This window comes from Anabas testudineus, chromosome 4 (assembly GCF_900324465.2).
Source record: "Anabas testudineus chromosome 4, fAnaTes1.2, whole genome shotgun sequence".
NCBI lineage: Eukaryota > Metazoa > Chordata > Actinopteri > Anabantiformes > Anabantidae > Anabas > Anabas testudineus.
The window spans coordinates 18919085-18935177 of NC_046613.1; the positions used below are offsets into that span (position 1 = coordinate 18919085).

At 42.0% G+C, this 16093-nt stretch overlaps 1 protein-coding gene across 1 annotated transcript; it reads left to right on the forward strand.

Moving 5' to 3' along the window:
* The first annotated feature begins 1760 nt into the window (after positions 1-1760).
* ivns1abpa (influenza virus NS1A binding protein a) lies at positions 1761-13326 on the forward strand. The gene is made up of 15 exons (XM_026344057.1): positions 1761-1966; positions 5699-5982; positions 6184-6316; positions 6628-6797; positions 6899-6974; positions 7107-7280; positions 7786-7911; positions 9450-9560; positions 10120-10261; positions 10492-10716; positions 10966-11087; positions 11271-11397; positions 11510-11641; positions 11927-12100; positions 12264-13326. Exons 3-15 carry the CDS (start codon positions 6206-6208, stop codon positions 12524-12526), a joined length of 1953 nt encoding a protein of 650 aa, XP_026199842.1. The 5' UTR covers positions 1761-1966; positions 5699-5982; positions 6184-6205; the 3' UTR covers positions 12527-13326.
* The last annotated feature ends 2767 nt before the right edge of the window (positions 13327-16093 follow it).

Genomic DNA, 16093 nt, shown 5'->3' on the forward strand with positions numbered 1-16093 from the left:
GCTCCAGACACTGTGCTGAGGAGATGGGCTGACCACTTGCCAAGGAATCTTCATTTGCCTCTACAGACAGTCAGGAGACGGCTGAAACCAGACAGGACAAAAGGACTTTCGCAAAGGCAAAACGTACAATGAATACCAAAAGACACTCGATGAAAGAATTCAAGCTGTTAGAAATATGCCACCCACAGTTTTATTTTTCTTTACAAATTTACAATTTTTAGTACATAATACAATTATATGTAGTATAATAAAAAAAATTCAATAGAAACTGTTTGAAAACCACATGATGTTGTAGCAAGATACATCCGTTTTGGAGTACCCTGTATGTATTTCAAATTGTTATGCTGAAAACATCCTTAAGCTTGTGGTTGCCTTGGCCTGCCTGTATGGAGGCACTTCCTCTATAGGGAAGAAAAACATAAAGAATACAAAGAAATACAGGTAGATGATCAGCAGTAGTCCAGCAGTAACTTCTTTACCTTGTCAGGAATGTCACCCTCACATGGAGGAAAGCACATAATGTTGTGGTAATGACCCCAGCACAAAAACTGTTACGAAGAGATTACTTCATGTTGATAAACCTAGTTTTTCTTGAGTAGACTTGTGGCTTTTGTTATCACTGTGGTTTTCTGCACTATGGTCAGAATGCTTTTAAGGCTGAGGCCTATGCTGCTGTTACATCTGGTGCCAGACGTTCACAAACAACAGTGCATACAGACAAATACATGCTGCACACACACACACACACACACACACACAAACCGTGCAAATACAAAGGCTGGCTGACACGTTGGCTTTGAAACAACTCTTAGCCTTTAATCTAATTACTGACGTATACTGAGGTACCACTAAGCTCTGTTCATTCAGGGCAGGTGAATGGGTTTTTCTTCCTCTGTGGTGACGTCTGTGCCATAGTGGAGAGGGTTTAGCCTAGATGTTCGTGGTTAATGGACATCAAATGACTTATACAGTGGTGCTCATCCCAGCATACTGCAATGACTCACAGACACATGTAATAGAGAATATGACAAATGACATGTAAATTGAATGTCTAAGTTCTATGATACTCGTAAATTATCTATGCTGCCTATGGGCTCCAGTGGTCATTGAATTAATGGACAAATTTGAAAGCAGTGTTTTCTACATTATCTAAAAAGGTACACAGTTAATTAAGTCTCATAGGTGTTTCAAAAGGCCAGAGCATCAGTTTTTCAGTGTAAATGATGAAGGAAACTAACATGTGTCTCCACCTGTCTGATCATCTAGAAAACATCCCCTAGTGTTAGTGCTGTCAGAATAAAATTCCCTCTTTGTGTTTCCCTGTTGAGCAGCTGTGTGGTTTGTACTGAAAAGATTGTACACTTGTAAGATTAGACTGCTTTAATGCACACACCAAATTCACTGAGTGGATTATTTTAACAGGCGAGGGGGAATTATCACAGCAAGCAAAAAACCTGTTCTGAGTGTTACACGAGCCCTTGAGTGTTGTTTTTAAGGAGTTGCAAATGATCTGAATAGCCTCTACTTTCACCGCTGACTGTGCATACCATTACTTTGAACGCTGGGGTTGAACTGGTGGTGCATTTCTTGGGAAAAAACACGAGTGCAGACAGTAAAATGCAGCCTTAAAGATGTCGACTCCTGGATTTCATCACTCTCGGAGCAGCTGTAGGCGGGATGGGACCGCCCCCCCCCCCTCGGCGCTTACGTCACTGGCGGCGTGGCGTCAGCACAGCTTTTCTCGGACGCGCGCTTTCCCGCCACCACCCGCTCCTTCCAGTCACAGCCGGTCCGGACGAGGCGGAGGGTGGACGCGCTTCTCCTGCACAGAGCGACCAGACACCCGGCTAACACATCACCGCAAGCCGTGCCCACAGCCGCGTTGCGTCTCTTCTCTAAACCCGAACCAACACACTCTGAATTCGCATTAAATATGTCTAATATCGCTTGTTGTCAAACGTCTCAGGTAAGACTTGTTTTATTTATTTTATCTCAGAGGAAGCCGTGCTGTTTCCATGTCGGTTAACGCTAACCGTTGGGGGGGTAACCGTCCGCCGTATCGTTGGTAACAATGGATGCTAATGTGGCGCCATTCTTTTGGCTAGATCATTAACGTGATGTGCTTTAGCCGCTCAAAGTGGGCGGAAAAATACGGGAAATTCATCTCATAGGCGCGGACAATGTCTCACAACCTCCCTCCTCCCGCTTTCCGCATAACGTTACAGCCGGAGTTAGCTAACGACGCAGGTATTAAACCTAACGTTAGCACAGATCGCCCGCCAACACTTGTCGCCTTCAGTGCTACCGACTGTTTTTACTACTGTCCAATTTGACGTTAATTCACCAAGTCGGTGTTTCTGCCTCATGGCTCCCCCATCCACAGCCAAGCAGCAGGTTGTTTAGTTAAGAGGTAACCATGCTTTTTGGCTTCCGAGCGTCTCCATCTTTCATCGGGTTTGAGGGGGCATCGCTCCAGCTCACCACCCTCCTTGTTCGTAACGCTAAGCAGGTATTTGTAATACGTGTTAAAGTCCAGATTCTCTTTTTATTTGCCGATGAGGGGGGGGGGGGGACTCTCTGCCTGACCCAGTTTCTGGTGGCGGGATGTATGCACCGTGGCCCTCGTGGCCTTGGTGGCTCCACCGGAGGAGGAGGAGGCGGCAGCCGGATGAACGGCATTACTCTGCAGCGAATAGATGACTGGGGTTTTGCTTGTAAAACGTGCCCGCAGGTACGTGTCAGAGTAGCTAACTTAACTTTGAACGGGTACAGCCCGTCCTGTACTCACACTCCATTAAACTAGTGCAATATTGTGTTATTTTATGGCGTCTGACCAGTCTTGACGTAACATGGATGCCTCACCGTTGCTGTCTACGTTGAGCAGTTTGGATGTACTGCGTCGATTTTCTAGTAAATGGAAATCGTCTAGCCAGTTGTGATTGAGTCAGATTTCTTTGGGTTCATGGCTTCATAGTGTGTTGTGGCTGCCGGTTGCCTTAATCATGGTAGTTTTTGTCCTCTTGTGCTGTTAATCTGGCTCTGAAGCTCACAGCCACGTGGAAAATTCCCAGTTAACACGCTGATAAATGACAATGTACAAATGAACGTTTAACAGATTCTTTAAAACGTACACAGCAGATGATTATATTTTTTGGTTTGATTGTCACCTTCTTATTATTCTCTGTTGTTCAAAATATGTTAAATCTAAGCAGTGAACGTCCACAGAGTAAAAATAGAAAATTCTTATCCAGTGGTGAAGGTGCCTCTCTTTACCACTGGAGGGCTGTCTAACAGGCAATGATTGTTCAGTGTCAGACCTGCGCTTTTGTGCCTGAGTAATTGGATGGAAAAATGTGGAGAAAGAAAATGCATTCAGAGCCATCCTCGGTGACAAAGTTGTGAACAATCTCATTCTTTCTGTTTGAGGCCTTTGTTCTCTCTTCTTTGTTTCCTGGGTGTCTGCATATGCCCAAATTCACATTAACAGCGCAGTATGTCTGCCTGCCTTTTGTCTATATGGTGTGTATGCATGTCTGCCATTTAATTTGCTTGGCCACTGATCTGATGTGTTACACTTTAATTTCCCCATTTGCACTAATTTTTTGCTGTCATGAGTTTTGGCTATGCAACTGCCCAAAAAATACTCAACAATACATGGTCATTGTATGATATGTTTAACGCAGTAATTTTCACCAGAGACTTTACTCCTGAATTGTTCTTGATTTCCAGAGTAAAATTGGTAATATCCTAATATTATCTTATCTCTTTACAGAATATTATTTAATTATTCTTGTGATTATAGCAGCAACTTTCTACTAAGAATTATCTAGAGAGTTCAGGGTGTGGCAGAGTTGGGGCAAGTGGTAGGTGGAGCATTTAGGGGGTAACAAGGCATCAGACAAGGACTTGTCTGCTGTCTCCAGGGAGGAGCTGACCATTTGAGCTTTCACGATGAATCTTTTGCCAAATGTTGTGTAATGACTCAACTGGGTCACTGTTCTCCCCATTTTCACACAGACAGGGTGAATTATAGCTTTCCATGTCAGCCTTACTGAAACTGTTCAGTACTTTCATATTTTTCAGCTTTTAGGAGCTTTCGAGTAAATTCATCCATCACAAGATGTCTAGATAGAAGACATTTGGACAAAGCTCAGCAAATTTTAAAATGGTATTGGATTTGCAATTGCAGGAATGTTTGTATACGTTTCATCTAATGCAATTGGGCTGTGGAGAAGACTGCTATTATTTCAGTAGCATACTGGCTGTCTGTTGCATGGTCTGTATTGTGCTAGCGGATAACTCAAGCCTAAGTAAACCCATGCGCACAGTGCAGCTGGATTTGAAGCGGGTCAAGGTAAAAACCTCACAACAATAAAGTAGTAATTTATTATTAAATTCTTTGTTTTTGCCTAGAAGGCCATCATGCCTCCTGATTTATTTTTGAGACCTGTTGGTATGTTGGGCTTTCAGGCTGTATTAATAAATAGTAATATTATAAGTCCTGCACACAAACTAGAGGATTTTGAATTCTTGCACAATGCACCACATGCTTGTACTTGAGATATGCTACTGATAGCAGCTAGTGTGAGAAGCACGTTACATGCGCAGCATTTGAGTAAATCACAGCTTTTTTTAATAAGTTAGAATCACATGCAAGTTGGATACTTGCTCAGAGCTATGCTACCCTGGAAAGCCATGTCACATGGAACCTGGATATAATTTCAGACTGTGGGGCAGCTGCTTCGTGCTGCCTCAGCCTCTCTGTATGTCATGATAATAAAACTTGCATATTGCTGTGTAATTTATTTATCAAACTTAAAACTGCTATGATAGTGTCAGGGTTAGACATGAGATTGTGCAAATTATATTAATTTCTGGTATAAAGAGCTGTGAAAAAGTGAAATGTTCTATTTTTTATACACAGAGCTTTATGTCTTATGATGACTAACCTCTTTTGAGATGAGATGGTTTCTTTTACATGCATTGCAATTTTGGGTGGGACTTGTAGGCTAAATTTAAGTTGTATATGGAGACCTTAACTCTGTCTCACAATTGGGTGGCTATGGAAACCCTGTCAAAGTTGCTCACGCCTGCCTCTCCTCATAGGTCAGTGCATGAATTAATCTTTTCCTATAGGCAGGAGTCAGCCAAAGGGGCTTGTCACATAAGATACAGTGTGAGGGGCCTGGAGTCAGAGAGTGGAGACGGAGCTGAAGGCATGAGACGGATTAAATGGTCTTGGTTGGCCTGCAGGGACGTATCAGCAGGTGTGGTGATTTAAAGTGCTAAATAAAGGCTCTTACAAGGCAGGTGTATCGAAGGCATGGGCTGAGTCACCAATACTGTATTTCTTTTGGGTTGCAGAATATTAGGATAAAATGTGACTGTGTTTTCCTGAAATAGATGGAGGGTGGGATCAGATAAAACGGTCGGTGTATGATGACTCAGAATGTTCTGAATTTTATGTGCGTTTGGGGAACATGGAAACTTGGTGAGTTCTTCTGTGTATTTGGTAGAATATTTTACTGGTGGAAAAAAGAGGGCAGTGTTTTAAACTGTCCCCTTGTGTGCGAGGATTCCTTGCTTTAGCATGTGGAACTGACTCATGCTAGCCTTGCTTGAGAGCAGCCTTTTGCTCTTTTTCCACAATGTCAAAACTCATGTCGCCTTTCTGTTTTCTCTTTTTCTCACCTTCTAGGTTATAATGTATGACCAACACAGAATAGGTTCAACTCTATAGCCAACGGGATCCTGAGGACTTGATTACAGTCGCTTCAAGCCTGATAGTTTGTCCGTGCGACTGCCCCCTCTCCCTTCTGCTCACGACAGTGTAGTCACCTGGCATTTCTTCTAACAACCACCCTTCCCTCTCCTCGGATGAAGAAGACTTAGTTCCACTGTGATCTTTGTCTGCTTTGCCTACCTTCAGTTCCTGTTCTACTCTCAGCAGTGGTGCTCTCCTGGATTTGCATTCTTTATTGCGTAAGGATCTAAGTAATGCATAGGAGAGATTATAATACACAGTGCACGTTTCTAATCCTAATCCTCTTTGTAGTAATCAATTAAAAAAGGCATCTATTATAATATTGCACAACTGAAAGTGTGTTCAGAGTTTAGAAGACAAGTTTGCTAGGTAATTTTGCTTTACTTGGCATACATCTTATTTTTACTTTCCCTCCTCAGGTAAACCATCGAAATAACAAAGATGATTCCAAACGGATATTTGATCTTTGAGGACGAGAGTTTTCTGGATTCCACCGTGGCCAAAATGAATGCTCTGAGAAAGAGCGGTCAGTTCTGTGATGTTAGACTGCAGGTATGGTTTTATGCACAAAAGTGCACACACAGCCCATGTGTGAGTGACTGATAAACCGATATGTTTGAGAACAGCACATATACAAAACAAATCTTGTCATGAATTGACGTTGCAACTGAGCGTATCTAATCCCCAATTTGACATTTTATTAGCTATTAATTGCTGTACTGTTGCTTTTTCACGACAGCCATGAACTTTTTAAATCAATGTGGATGTATTTCTTCAGCTTCATGTGATCTATACATAGTAACAAGATCATGTTTTATAGCAATTGTCTTTTTTCCTCCTCATCAAATGTCTTCTTGGTCCAGGTGTGTGGTCATGAGCTGATGGCTCATCGTGCTGTTCTGGCTTGCTGCAGTCCCTACCTGTTTGAGATCTTTAATAGTGATGCTGAGCCTCACGGAGTCTCGCATGTCACTTTTGAGGACTTGGACCCAGAGGCTGTGGAGATCTTGCTCAACTATGCCTATACTGCTCAGTTAGTAACACTTTTAACCTTTGACCTCTGTTATCATTCTCAACTTGAGAAAAGTATTATTTATTTTCTCTTTTTAACCCTTTGTCTTTTTTTTAACATAGGCTAAAGGCAGACAAAGACCTGGTCAAGGAAGTTTATTCTGCAGCCAAAAGGTTCAAGATGGAGCGAGTCAAACAGGCAAGTTGTTTATGTGCCTCAAATCAAATACAGTGCCATAATCCTGGAAGACTCTTGATAAGATAGCCTCAGCATTATCCTTTAAAATATGAAAATTACATATACAAATTACTTTTATCTCCCAACCCTCAGATTTGTGGTGACTACCTGCTGTCTAAGATCGATTCCCAGAATGCCATCTCCTTACGCAACTTTGCCAGCTCTATGGGAGATGGCAGACTTTTGGGAAAGGTAGATGCGTTCATCCAAGACAATCTACTTGAAGTGTCTGAACAGGAGGACTTCCTCAAACTTCCCCGCCTCAAGGTACTATTTTATATTTGTGCTTGTGCCATATCTAAAATTATTCAGTAGCCAGTTTAATTGGTACCAGCAAGGAATAATGATCCATTGTATTTTACTGAGTGACAAGATTCTGGCTCATTGTTTTAATTCTTCTTGGGTCACTCGCACAAACAATTAAATAAAATGGTTAATTTAAAGAGAAGAGGAAATGTGATAAAAGAATTATAAATAATTTTATAATTCACATCACATCTTTTGTATACATTTTGCCCTATTTGTATGTACATCTGTTACACAAGGGTCTTGCATGTGTAACAAATTGTGTGGGTAATTCCCAAGCAATCTACAGATATTATGGTGACTCCATTATGGTCAAATTGAACAAATGTATAATAAATGTTCTTAAAGCTCAGGTAAAATCTCAGTTTTTCCAGTAAATACTAGAGGCTGTGGTATTCATGTCATAAGTTTTAATTCCTGCTATGTGTGAAACTAACTCCTGTGTCTACCCTCTTTGTGGTTTTAGTTAGAAGTAATGCTAGAAGACAACCTGACCCTGCCCAGCAATGGCAAGCTCTACTCGAAGGTGCTGAGTTGGGTGCAGCGTAGCCTTTGGGAGAATGGAGACCACCTGGAACGACTGATGGAAGAGGTCAGTACCAGGCCATGCAGCCTTTCAGGCTGATCTTCATTCCAACCCTACCTCCTTCTCTTCTTCTGACTCCTCCTGTTTTTGACATTAAGAAGTCATTAAGGGGGCTGCATTAAAAAATGGCATGCCAATGTCATGCTGCAATGTCGGGATTGTTCTTTTTTTCCCTCTGATTTGTTGAGGTTTTTGCAGTAAGAAACTCTGTACCCCTGAACCATACTACAAATTAGAGGTGAGACGAAAAAGAGCTGCTGTTTGCTCGTTTTTGTTTTGTTTGTTTCCACTGTTCCCTTTTGGGTATGTGGTTGGTTTTACATACAACCCCATCTAAGTACCACAGTGCTCTTCTTCTCTGAAACACAAACACTGGTTATCAAAGGTCTGACCCATGATTCTGCTGTCTCACTGCCACTTTACTGTCTGAACAGGTGCGCGTTTGTTGCTCCAGCACTAACAGGCACTCCTCCCCGTTGATTTATCTCTCCTGTAGGTTTATTAGCAGCAGCAGGAGACCAGACTGAGGAGCCGTGACTGAGCCACCAGGGTAATGAGTCTGAGAAAACAGAGAGGAGAGGAGCACTACTGCCTCTCTGCAGCCTCTCTTTGCAGCCAAGCAACACCGTGCTCCCATCTGTCCATGTCACACATACAAATGCATCCCATTTCTCCCTTTGCAAAAATACGTAGCTCTTAAACCATTCATATAACCCTTACTCAATAATGCATCCAAATTGAAGGCCCTTATGCTGCGCATAGCAGTATATATTCATACAGGCCTACATATTTAAATTGGGCACCAAATCAAAAATACTATGTCACATAAGTAGTGGTGTTTTGTTTCATCCCAAATGTTTTCACTGACCCACAATTTAATTATTAACCTTCCAAATAAATTGATCATGTTAGAAATGCACATCTTAACAAAAAGACTGGATAATTTTCTTACTTTTTCTAAAATTTGCCCTTGATTTGCAAGTGCAAATTTTACTTTCACTTTTCCTCACTGCTTTTTGGACTCAACAGAACGTATGGTTTTGCTTCTTCTTGAATTTAATCTAGTAACGTTCAAGCATTAGCTTGGTCGTTACTACAACAGTAGTACTGTCTGCAATCTAGCCATCTGAATTTGACAGCCAATTGTGGCTGCCATCACAATGACCAACTTCTTCAGGTAGAGGACCAGTTTCCAAGCAGCAGAGGTGGAAAGAGAGCCACATGCTGCCCCCCCCCTCCTCGTCTTCATTCTTCACAGAAGATCTTTCCAGATGCAACCTGTTATTCTTCAACAGCTCCCTCTTTTCTTTAGATGCAAACTAAGGCGAGCCACTGTCAGAGCTGAAACTCTTAACCCACTCTGTGCTTTGGAAGCAGCGTGTCTTTTTAAAGGAACCTGGTGCAGGCATTCGTCCCTTCCCCCTCTTACTCTTCACAGCACAACCACCCCTTCCTCCTCCCTCCTCTTCCCCTTATGCTGGGGCCTTATGCTGTGTTGCCATGGAGACAGCCACATGGGTGTGTTGTTACTGTTTGTCTTTCAGGTGCAAACGCTGTACTACTCACCTGACCATAAGCTGGTGGATGGAGGGCTGGTGATTGAGGGGCACAGTGAGGTGTTTGGTGGCGAGGAGGACCACCTTCAGTTTGTGCAGGTACTCAACAGCTTGTGCCTGGCTTCACTGTGGTGAATGCTCATTTTGCTTGGCAATGTGTAGCTTTACTCTACAGCTTGTGCCTGGCCATGCATAAAAATACTACACAGCCTGTGCCCGGCTAGATGAAAACATGGCTCATTTAATGCCATAGTATAAGAACTAATTCCAGCAGATTAACAAGAAGGAAGCTATGATTCCTGTTTGGCTTTGCTGTTGAGTGTGTATATATTAAAACCACAATTAGATTTTTAAGCTAATCTCAACCAGCTGAGTGTGGACCGTGGTGGCTGCCCCTGATTTTTATCCTCAATTGGAGGTGTGACTGAATTGTGTGCTGTTAGACCTGACTGTAGTGTGGCCTGAGACTGTACTTTGCAGTGCTGTGTTGTCGTCAGTTCAGTTGGAGTGAGATATCAGAAGTGTAATGCAGGTTCATTGTCATGTTTACATTAAAACAGCTAGATCAAAGCATATGTTGCGTTTGATTAGCTGGTGTAGGCCACTGGTAGGCCTGTGGTGCAAGCTTGGCTTCTGTAGCTGCACTGTGCTCTTGCAGAAGAAACCGGTACGGGAGAGCACCCAGAGGCAGATGAGCTGCAGCTCCTCAGGAAGTCTGTCGCCCTCCAACCAAGCAGCAAATGTCCCCAAACAGACTGCCAGGAGAGAGTGGAAGTACATCGCCTCTGAGAAGACCGCAAGTGAGTGTTTACCAACTGCATGTGATTTGTCACAGAGCACTTGGAAAAAATGTTTCTACAAAATATATTTTGTACACAAGTCCTCGATGCTGCACAATAAGAAGATAACCAGAGAAACTTGCAAACAAGCACATAGCATCTGAATTTGGAAATGTTTTTTCTACAAAATTGGGATTTAAATCTGCAACTTTCCCCACCCCATGTGACTAACTTTGTTGACTTTCTTCTAGACAACATCTACTTGTGTCTGGCTGTGCTCGATGGTGTGCTGTGTGTGATCTTCTTGCATGGTCGCAGCAGCCCTCAGACATCTCCTTCCGCCACCCCCTGCCTGATGAAGAGCCTAAGCTTTGAGGCCCAGCCCGAGGAGTTGGAGGAGCACCCGCTCTCACCCATGCATTATGCTCGCTCTGGTCTGGGCACCGCAGCCCTCAATGGAAAACTAATTGCGGCAGGTTGGTACTACACATGATTAAAATTTTGTTTTAAATTAACAATATGGCCTCATGTCAGGTAAGTTAACTGGTACAGCTAAAAGGAGATTGGTCTTTTATATACCATAGTTTGAATTAAGCACAATGTTCAAGCTGTTCATTTTGCTGTCATTCTTAAACGACTTTAATCTGGCTCATCTATTATTTGCGTATAAACACTGGGGACAAGTTTATCCCCTGGTATCAACTTGGCACATCTCCATGTTGCAGGTGGTTACAACAGAGAAGAGTGTCTGAGGACTGTGGAGTGTTACGACCCCAAAGAGGACCACTGGACCTTCATTGCTCCCATGCGGACTCCAAGGGCTCGATTCCAGATGGCTGTTCTCATGGTATAGTTTACTGTGTAGTTTAGGATTACTACACAAGTTGTTAAACAGTTTTTAAATACAAATTTTCTGTCTAAATAGCTTTGTGTAAATTCTGTAGACACACGGAAAATAAATGTAATTATGTATTTATTTGTCAGATACTGATGTATCATGCATTGACTTTTCTATTCACAACACTCACAGGGTCAGCTGTACGTTATTGGAGGTTCAAATGGACATTCTGACGAGTTGAGCTGTGGGGAGGCATACGATCCACATGCTGATGAGTGGGCACAAATACCAGAGCTGAGGACAAACCGCTGCAATGCAGGTTGGTCTCTCCTGCAGGGATTGACTGTTTTCTTGATTCTAATGAGAAATGAGGGAACCCTCTTTTTAACCAGTGGACTAGTTTAACACTTTCCTGTCTTCTCGGTTTAAAGGTGTCTGCTCCTTGAACAACAAACTATATGTTGTGGGAGGGTCGGACCCCTGCGGGCAGAAGGGCTTGAAGAACTGTGATGCTTTTGATCCTGTGACCAAAACCTGGTCCAACTGTGCCTCCCTTAACATCAGTACGTGCCCACACAGTACCATTTATTTCACTAAATTTTGCACACATGATTTAAACTGTGTAAAGATCACTCAATTTCTAGAGAATGTGGGGAGAAAAATGTCTTAAAGTAAGCAAACTTTTAATTTAATTGATGGTGTTTCAGAATTGGGTTGCAGAGAGTGTACTGTGTTTAAGAATGAGAACAAAATTATTATCACAAATCATCTGAGAACTGCTCTTAATCTTGTGATACTTGTAGCCTGAGGGGCAACAACGTTGTATTCACTGTGACATTTATTTTCAGGGAGGCACCAAGCAGCAGTGTGTGAGCTGGATGGCTTCATGTACGCGATTGGAGGGGCAGAGTCATGGAACTGCCTGAACACTGTGGAACGCTACAACCCTGATAACAACACCTGGACCCTAGTAGCTCCCATGAATGTGGCTCGGCGGGGGGCAGCTGTTGCAGTCCATGCAGGTAAGCCCGTGACCGGTACATGGGTGATATGGGAACACTTCTGAAACCAGATCCTGCATTGGGATGTTTGTGGTATAAAGGACTTTAACATGTTGGTTTTTCCTGACAAAAACAAATTGTCTGAATTCATATTTACATATTTTTTCTGTCTTTGACTGTGCAGGCAAACTGTTCGTCGTTGGTGGCTTCGATGGCTCCCACGCGCTTCGCTGTGTGGAGGTGTACAATCCTGCCCGTAATGAGTGGAAGATGCTGGGTAGCATGACATCTTCACGCAGCAACGCTGGTGTGGCCATGCTGGGCGATACCATCTATGCTGTGGGCGGCTTTGATGGAAACGAGTTCCTGAACTCGATGGAGGTTTACAACCCCGAGATGGACGAGTGGAACAACTGCGCCAAGGCCCTGTCTTTCCTCTCTGACTGAGGAGGCGGGAGAGAGGGGGGGTTGGGTGTTTCACAGTGCTTCACCTTTTTCCAAACTAACAGGCTTAGTGACGTAATCGTGTTTCGTGATGTTCTGTATGTATGAGTGGATATGTGTGGTTGGGGATGGGCATTGATGGGGTGAGGGGTCTTCAGTGAAGACTGACTTATATTTGGTGGGAGGGGTGGGAGGGTTGTTGCCCAAAGCAACATGACGCCTTTGCATATTGCATACAATGTTTTTTTTTTTTTTTTTTTTTTTTTGTGCTGTATATATTTGGTTTCTTTCATTTCTTTTGTCATATGCCAACATTTAATACACATTTAGTGCTTTTCTTTTTCTCAGAGTTGAGAGGTTGGTCACTTTCATTGAGGGTTTTCAGATGAGCTAGCAACCATTGGTCACTTGGAAAGTAGCAGTGTGGCGTGCTGGTGATTGACTTAAAGTTAAGTTTATTTAAACATTTTTGTTGTGGAAATGTAATTTTGCTCACATATTTTAAGGTCAGTGGTTTGAAGCCTTACTCAGAGTGCAACTTGATAAACACCTGTCTTGGCTTTTTGTGTCATTTTAAACGAGCTGAATTGCTTTTTTCAATCTTAAATGATGGCCTTTTTTATATTTTTATACACTGCTGATTTACCAATAAAACAAGTAGTAGCAGACAGCTTAAGTTGACGAATCTAACCAGTGCCAGTTTTAGTTAAGTTTTTGTGCACACACCACACAACCATGCTTCTGCTAACCAAACCTTTGTTATTGTGATTCAACTAATTGATGTAAGTAGAGATGCAGTTTATTGAAGATCCTTTTTTCTTTTTTTTTCTTTTTTTCATGTGTTTTTAAAGTGTCAGGCATTGGCAGATTCTTCTGGAAGGAATGTTAGTGAGAAAATTAACACATTTGTAACATTTCTTAATTAATAAATCATTTGAATCTACGTTTTGTTTTTGGTCTGCTTTTTAAAATGCATGTCAAAATTGAAGTCATGGTAAACACTAACTGAATATTCAGGGCTGTAGCCTTTTTCACACTTAAGCAAGTTTTAAACCAGATTTTTAATTTTTTTTTATTACAACACTACATGCAGGAAGCCTTAGCTCAATTGCTAATAGCTACATTCCTGATTCTAAATTTAGCCATTATTGCCACGTGTGATTGCCTTGCCCTGCTTGAGTAATTACTATGTCCTGGTCACTGCTGTCTAAGCTTTCATTGCCGGTTTTCCTCAGGGGCTGTCACACTAAGCCATTTTTTTTCCCTGCACCTTTAAGTGTCTTTTAGGGGAGATTATACTAAGCTGACTAACAGACCTCTACAGGATGGGGCGACGACAGGCACTCTAGGTTGTGGGAGTGCTGAAAAGCGGATCAGCTGAGCAAGCTACATCTGCCTGACCTCAGATATCAGACTGCCAGTCAGTTAAATCCCTACCATATGGGCACCAGCTATAGGAAGCTCTGTTTGTCCTTTTTGTAATCTGTTACCATCAAGGTATTTCACAATATCCAGGCACTAGATACACTGGTAACAAAAAGCCTAGATTCCAGCAACAACAATAAAATAACAGCTGTGTCTACATAAGTTAATAGGACAGGAAGTTCAGTGAGTCCATATCATCACTGTCTCTGTCACCTTTCCTCCACCTCCTCCTGTGTGACGTCTGATGCTTTAGCCCGTGTCGCAGCAGCAGCAGGTATAATCTCAGCCTGTCTTCACCTGCGCTCTCATCCCCTTAGTCACTGTACACACACAGGCGCAGAGCCACATCAACTCCATCACAGCGCACATACTGTACTACACAGATGCAGGAAACCACCAGAAAAACAATGAGGGCAAGATGAACTTAGTGTAATTAGAGTATAAATTACATTGGAAATCATTCCTACTCCAAACATCAGCAGGAGTGAATAATACAGATTAATAAAAATCTCTCACAAGACAAAGCTTCAAAAATATTTAATTTCTTGTGGCAACTTTTCTACATAAAATACATTTTACTTAGATATTTACATTTTAATTTGTAAAGTCAACCAAAATTAGAAAAAACTGAACATGGGCTCATTCACGTTGAAGCTAGACTTAAAGCTCGCTGTCCACTTCTACCCACAATTATACATTTATAGGGATTTAATCAACAATTAAATCTCCACTCTCTTCTTCTTATTCACTAGAAAAAGAAAACCAGTAGATGGTTCATCTTTAGAAATGTTGGTGTCGCCCTGAGAAGACATTTTATCTTTAAGTGGAGGAGTTCACAGAAATGCCTCTAAACACAAACACATAACTGGACAGCAGGAATAAGTTCCCCCAAGGTTTCCACACAAAATGCTACGATACAGTAATTCCAGGAGGGCTGAGGTCAAAGCTGTGACGGCCAATCAGTTTTCTACACTTCAGTGTTAATGCCAGTGGAGCTGAATAATCTGAAATAAAGTCAAATAGCTATTTAATCGGGCCTGAGGTGAAAGACAATGAACAGACATTAAAATATAATTAAACGGAGCTCCTTGCTGCTCCTCCTACGGTTGGTGTATTGCACCACTTCCTGTTGCAGCCGCTGACTTGTTCAATTGTACAGTGTTTATACAAATACATTTTAGCTCTTCAGTTAGCCATGGCTTCTCTGTCTCCCTCTGCATCGTGATATGTTTAGTTTCTCCTCTGCCTCCTTTAGTGATAATGGTTTTTGTAATTAATGTAAGTTATTTGCAGCGTTGGAGGCGAGGTTGACCGAACTGAAAACTCAGCGAGACCCTTAGCTGCCACTTCAGCAGTTCAGGAAGTCAGGCCGGCTGGGTGACGGTTGGAAGAACCCCCGACACTCGGCCAAGGTTCAGGTTTTATTAATTATATGTTTCTAGAAGCAGGATCTTCCACTCAAGCTTATTAATCAACCTCAGACACAGTTTGAATTCATTTGAGAGCCTCACTCTTAGCCTCTCTGATCCAAACTGGAAAACCAGTCCTGTTTGTTATTGTGTACCGTCCTCTGGTCCCTTACTGTGAGATTTTAACTGAATTCTCAGAGTTTCTATCTGATTTAGTTCTTAGTGTGGATAAAGTCATTACAGTGGGTGACTTTAATATCCATGTAGCTGTTGATGATAACTGTTTCAACACTGCATTGACTTCACTATTAGACTCAGTTGGTTTTATAATTTATTTATTTAATGTATATTTCAATAGTTTTTCCCTAAAATCCTCTTTTATCTGACAAATTTTTAATAACATTTGAATTTACTGTTCTGAACTTTACTTTACCAAAGAAAACATTCCACTACAGTAGATGTTTATCTGAAAATGCTGTTGACAAAATAAAGGAACTGATCCCATCTTGTATTTCAGAGCCACTTACTAACACAGAGAACAGTCAACTTAACTTTACTCCAGCACAAGGAACAGCACTAGTATCTATCAGACAGACTCCAGGTTGTGCATGTTAATGAGTCTTCCATGCACACAAAAGTTAGCTACGGAGTTCCACAGGGTTCTGTGCTTTGGCCGATTCTTTTCACTTTATATATGTCCCCCTTAGGCAATATTATTAGGAAACACTCTATACAT

Excerpts from the sequence above, each read along its gene's own strand:
- ivns1abpa (XM_026344057.1), top strand. The coding sequence starts at position 6,206 with ATGATTCCAAACGGATATTTGATCTTTGAGGACGAGAGTTTTCTGGAT. Across the intron at positions 6,317-6,627 it reads TCTGTGATGTTAGACTGCAG|GTGTGTGGTCATGAGCTGAT; the intron begins GTATGGTTTTAT and ends TTCTTGGTCCAG. Across the intron at positions 7,281-7,785 it reads TCAAACTTCCCCGCCTCAAG|TTAGAAGTAATGCTAGAAGA; the intron begins GTACTATTTTAT and ends TTGTGGTTTTAG.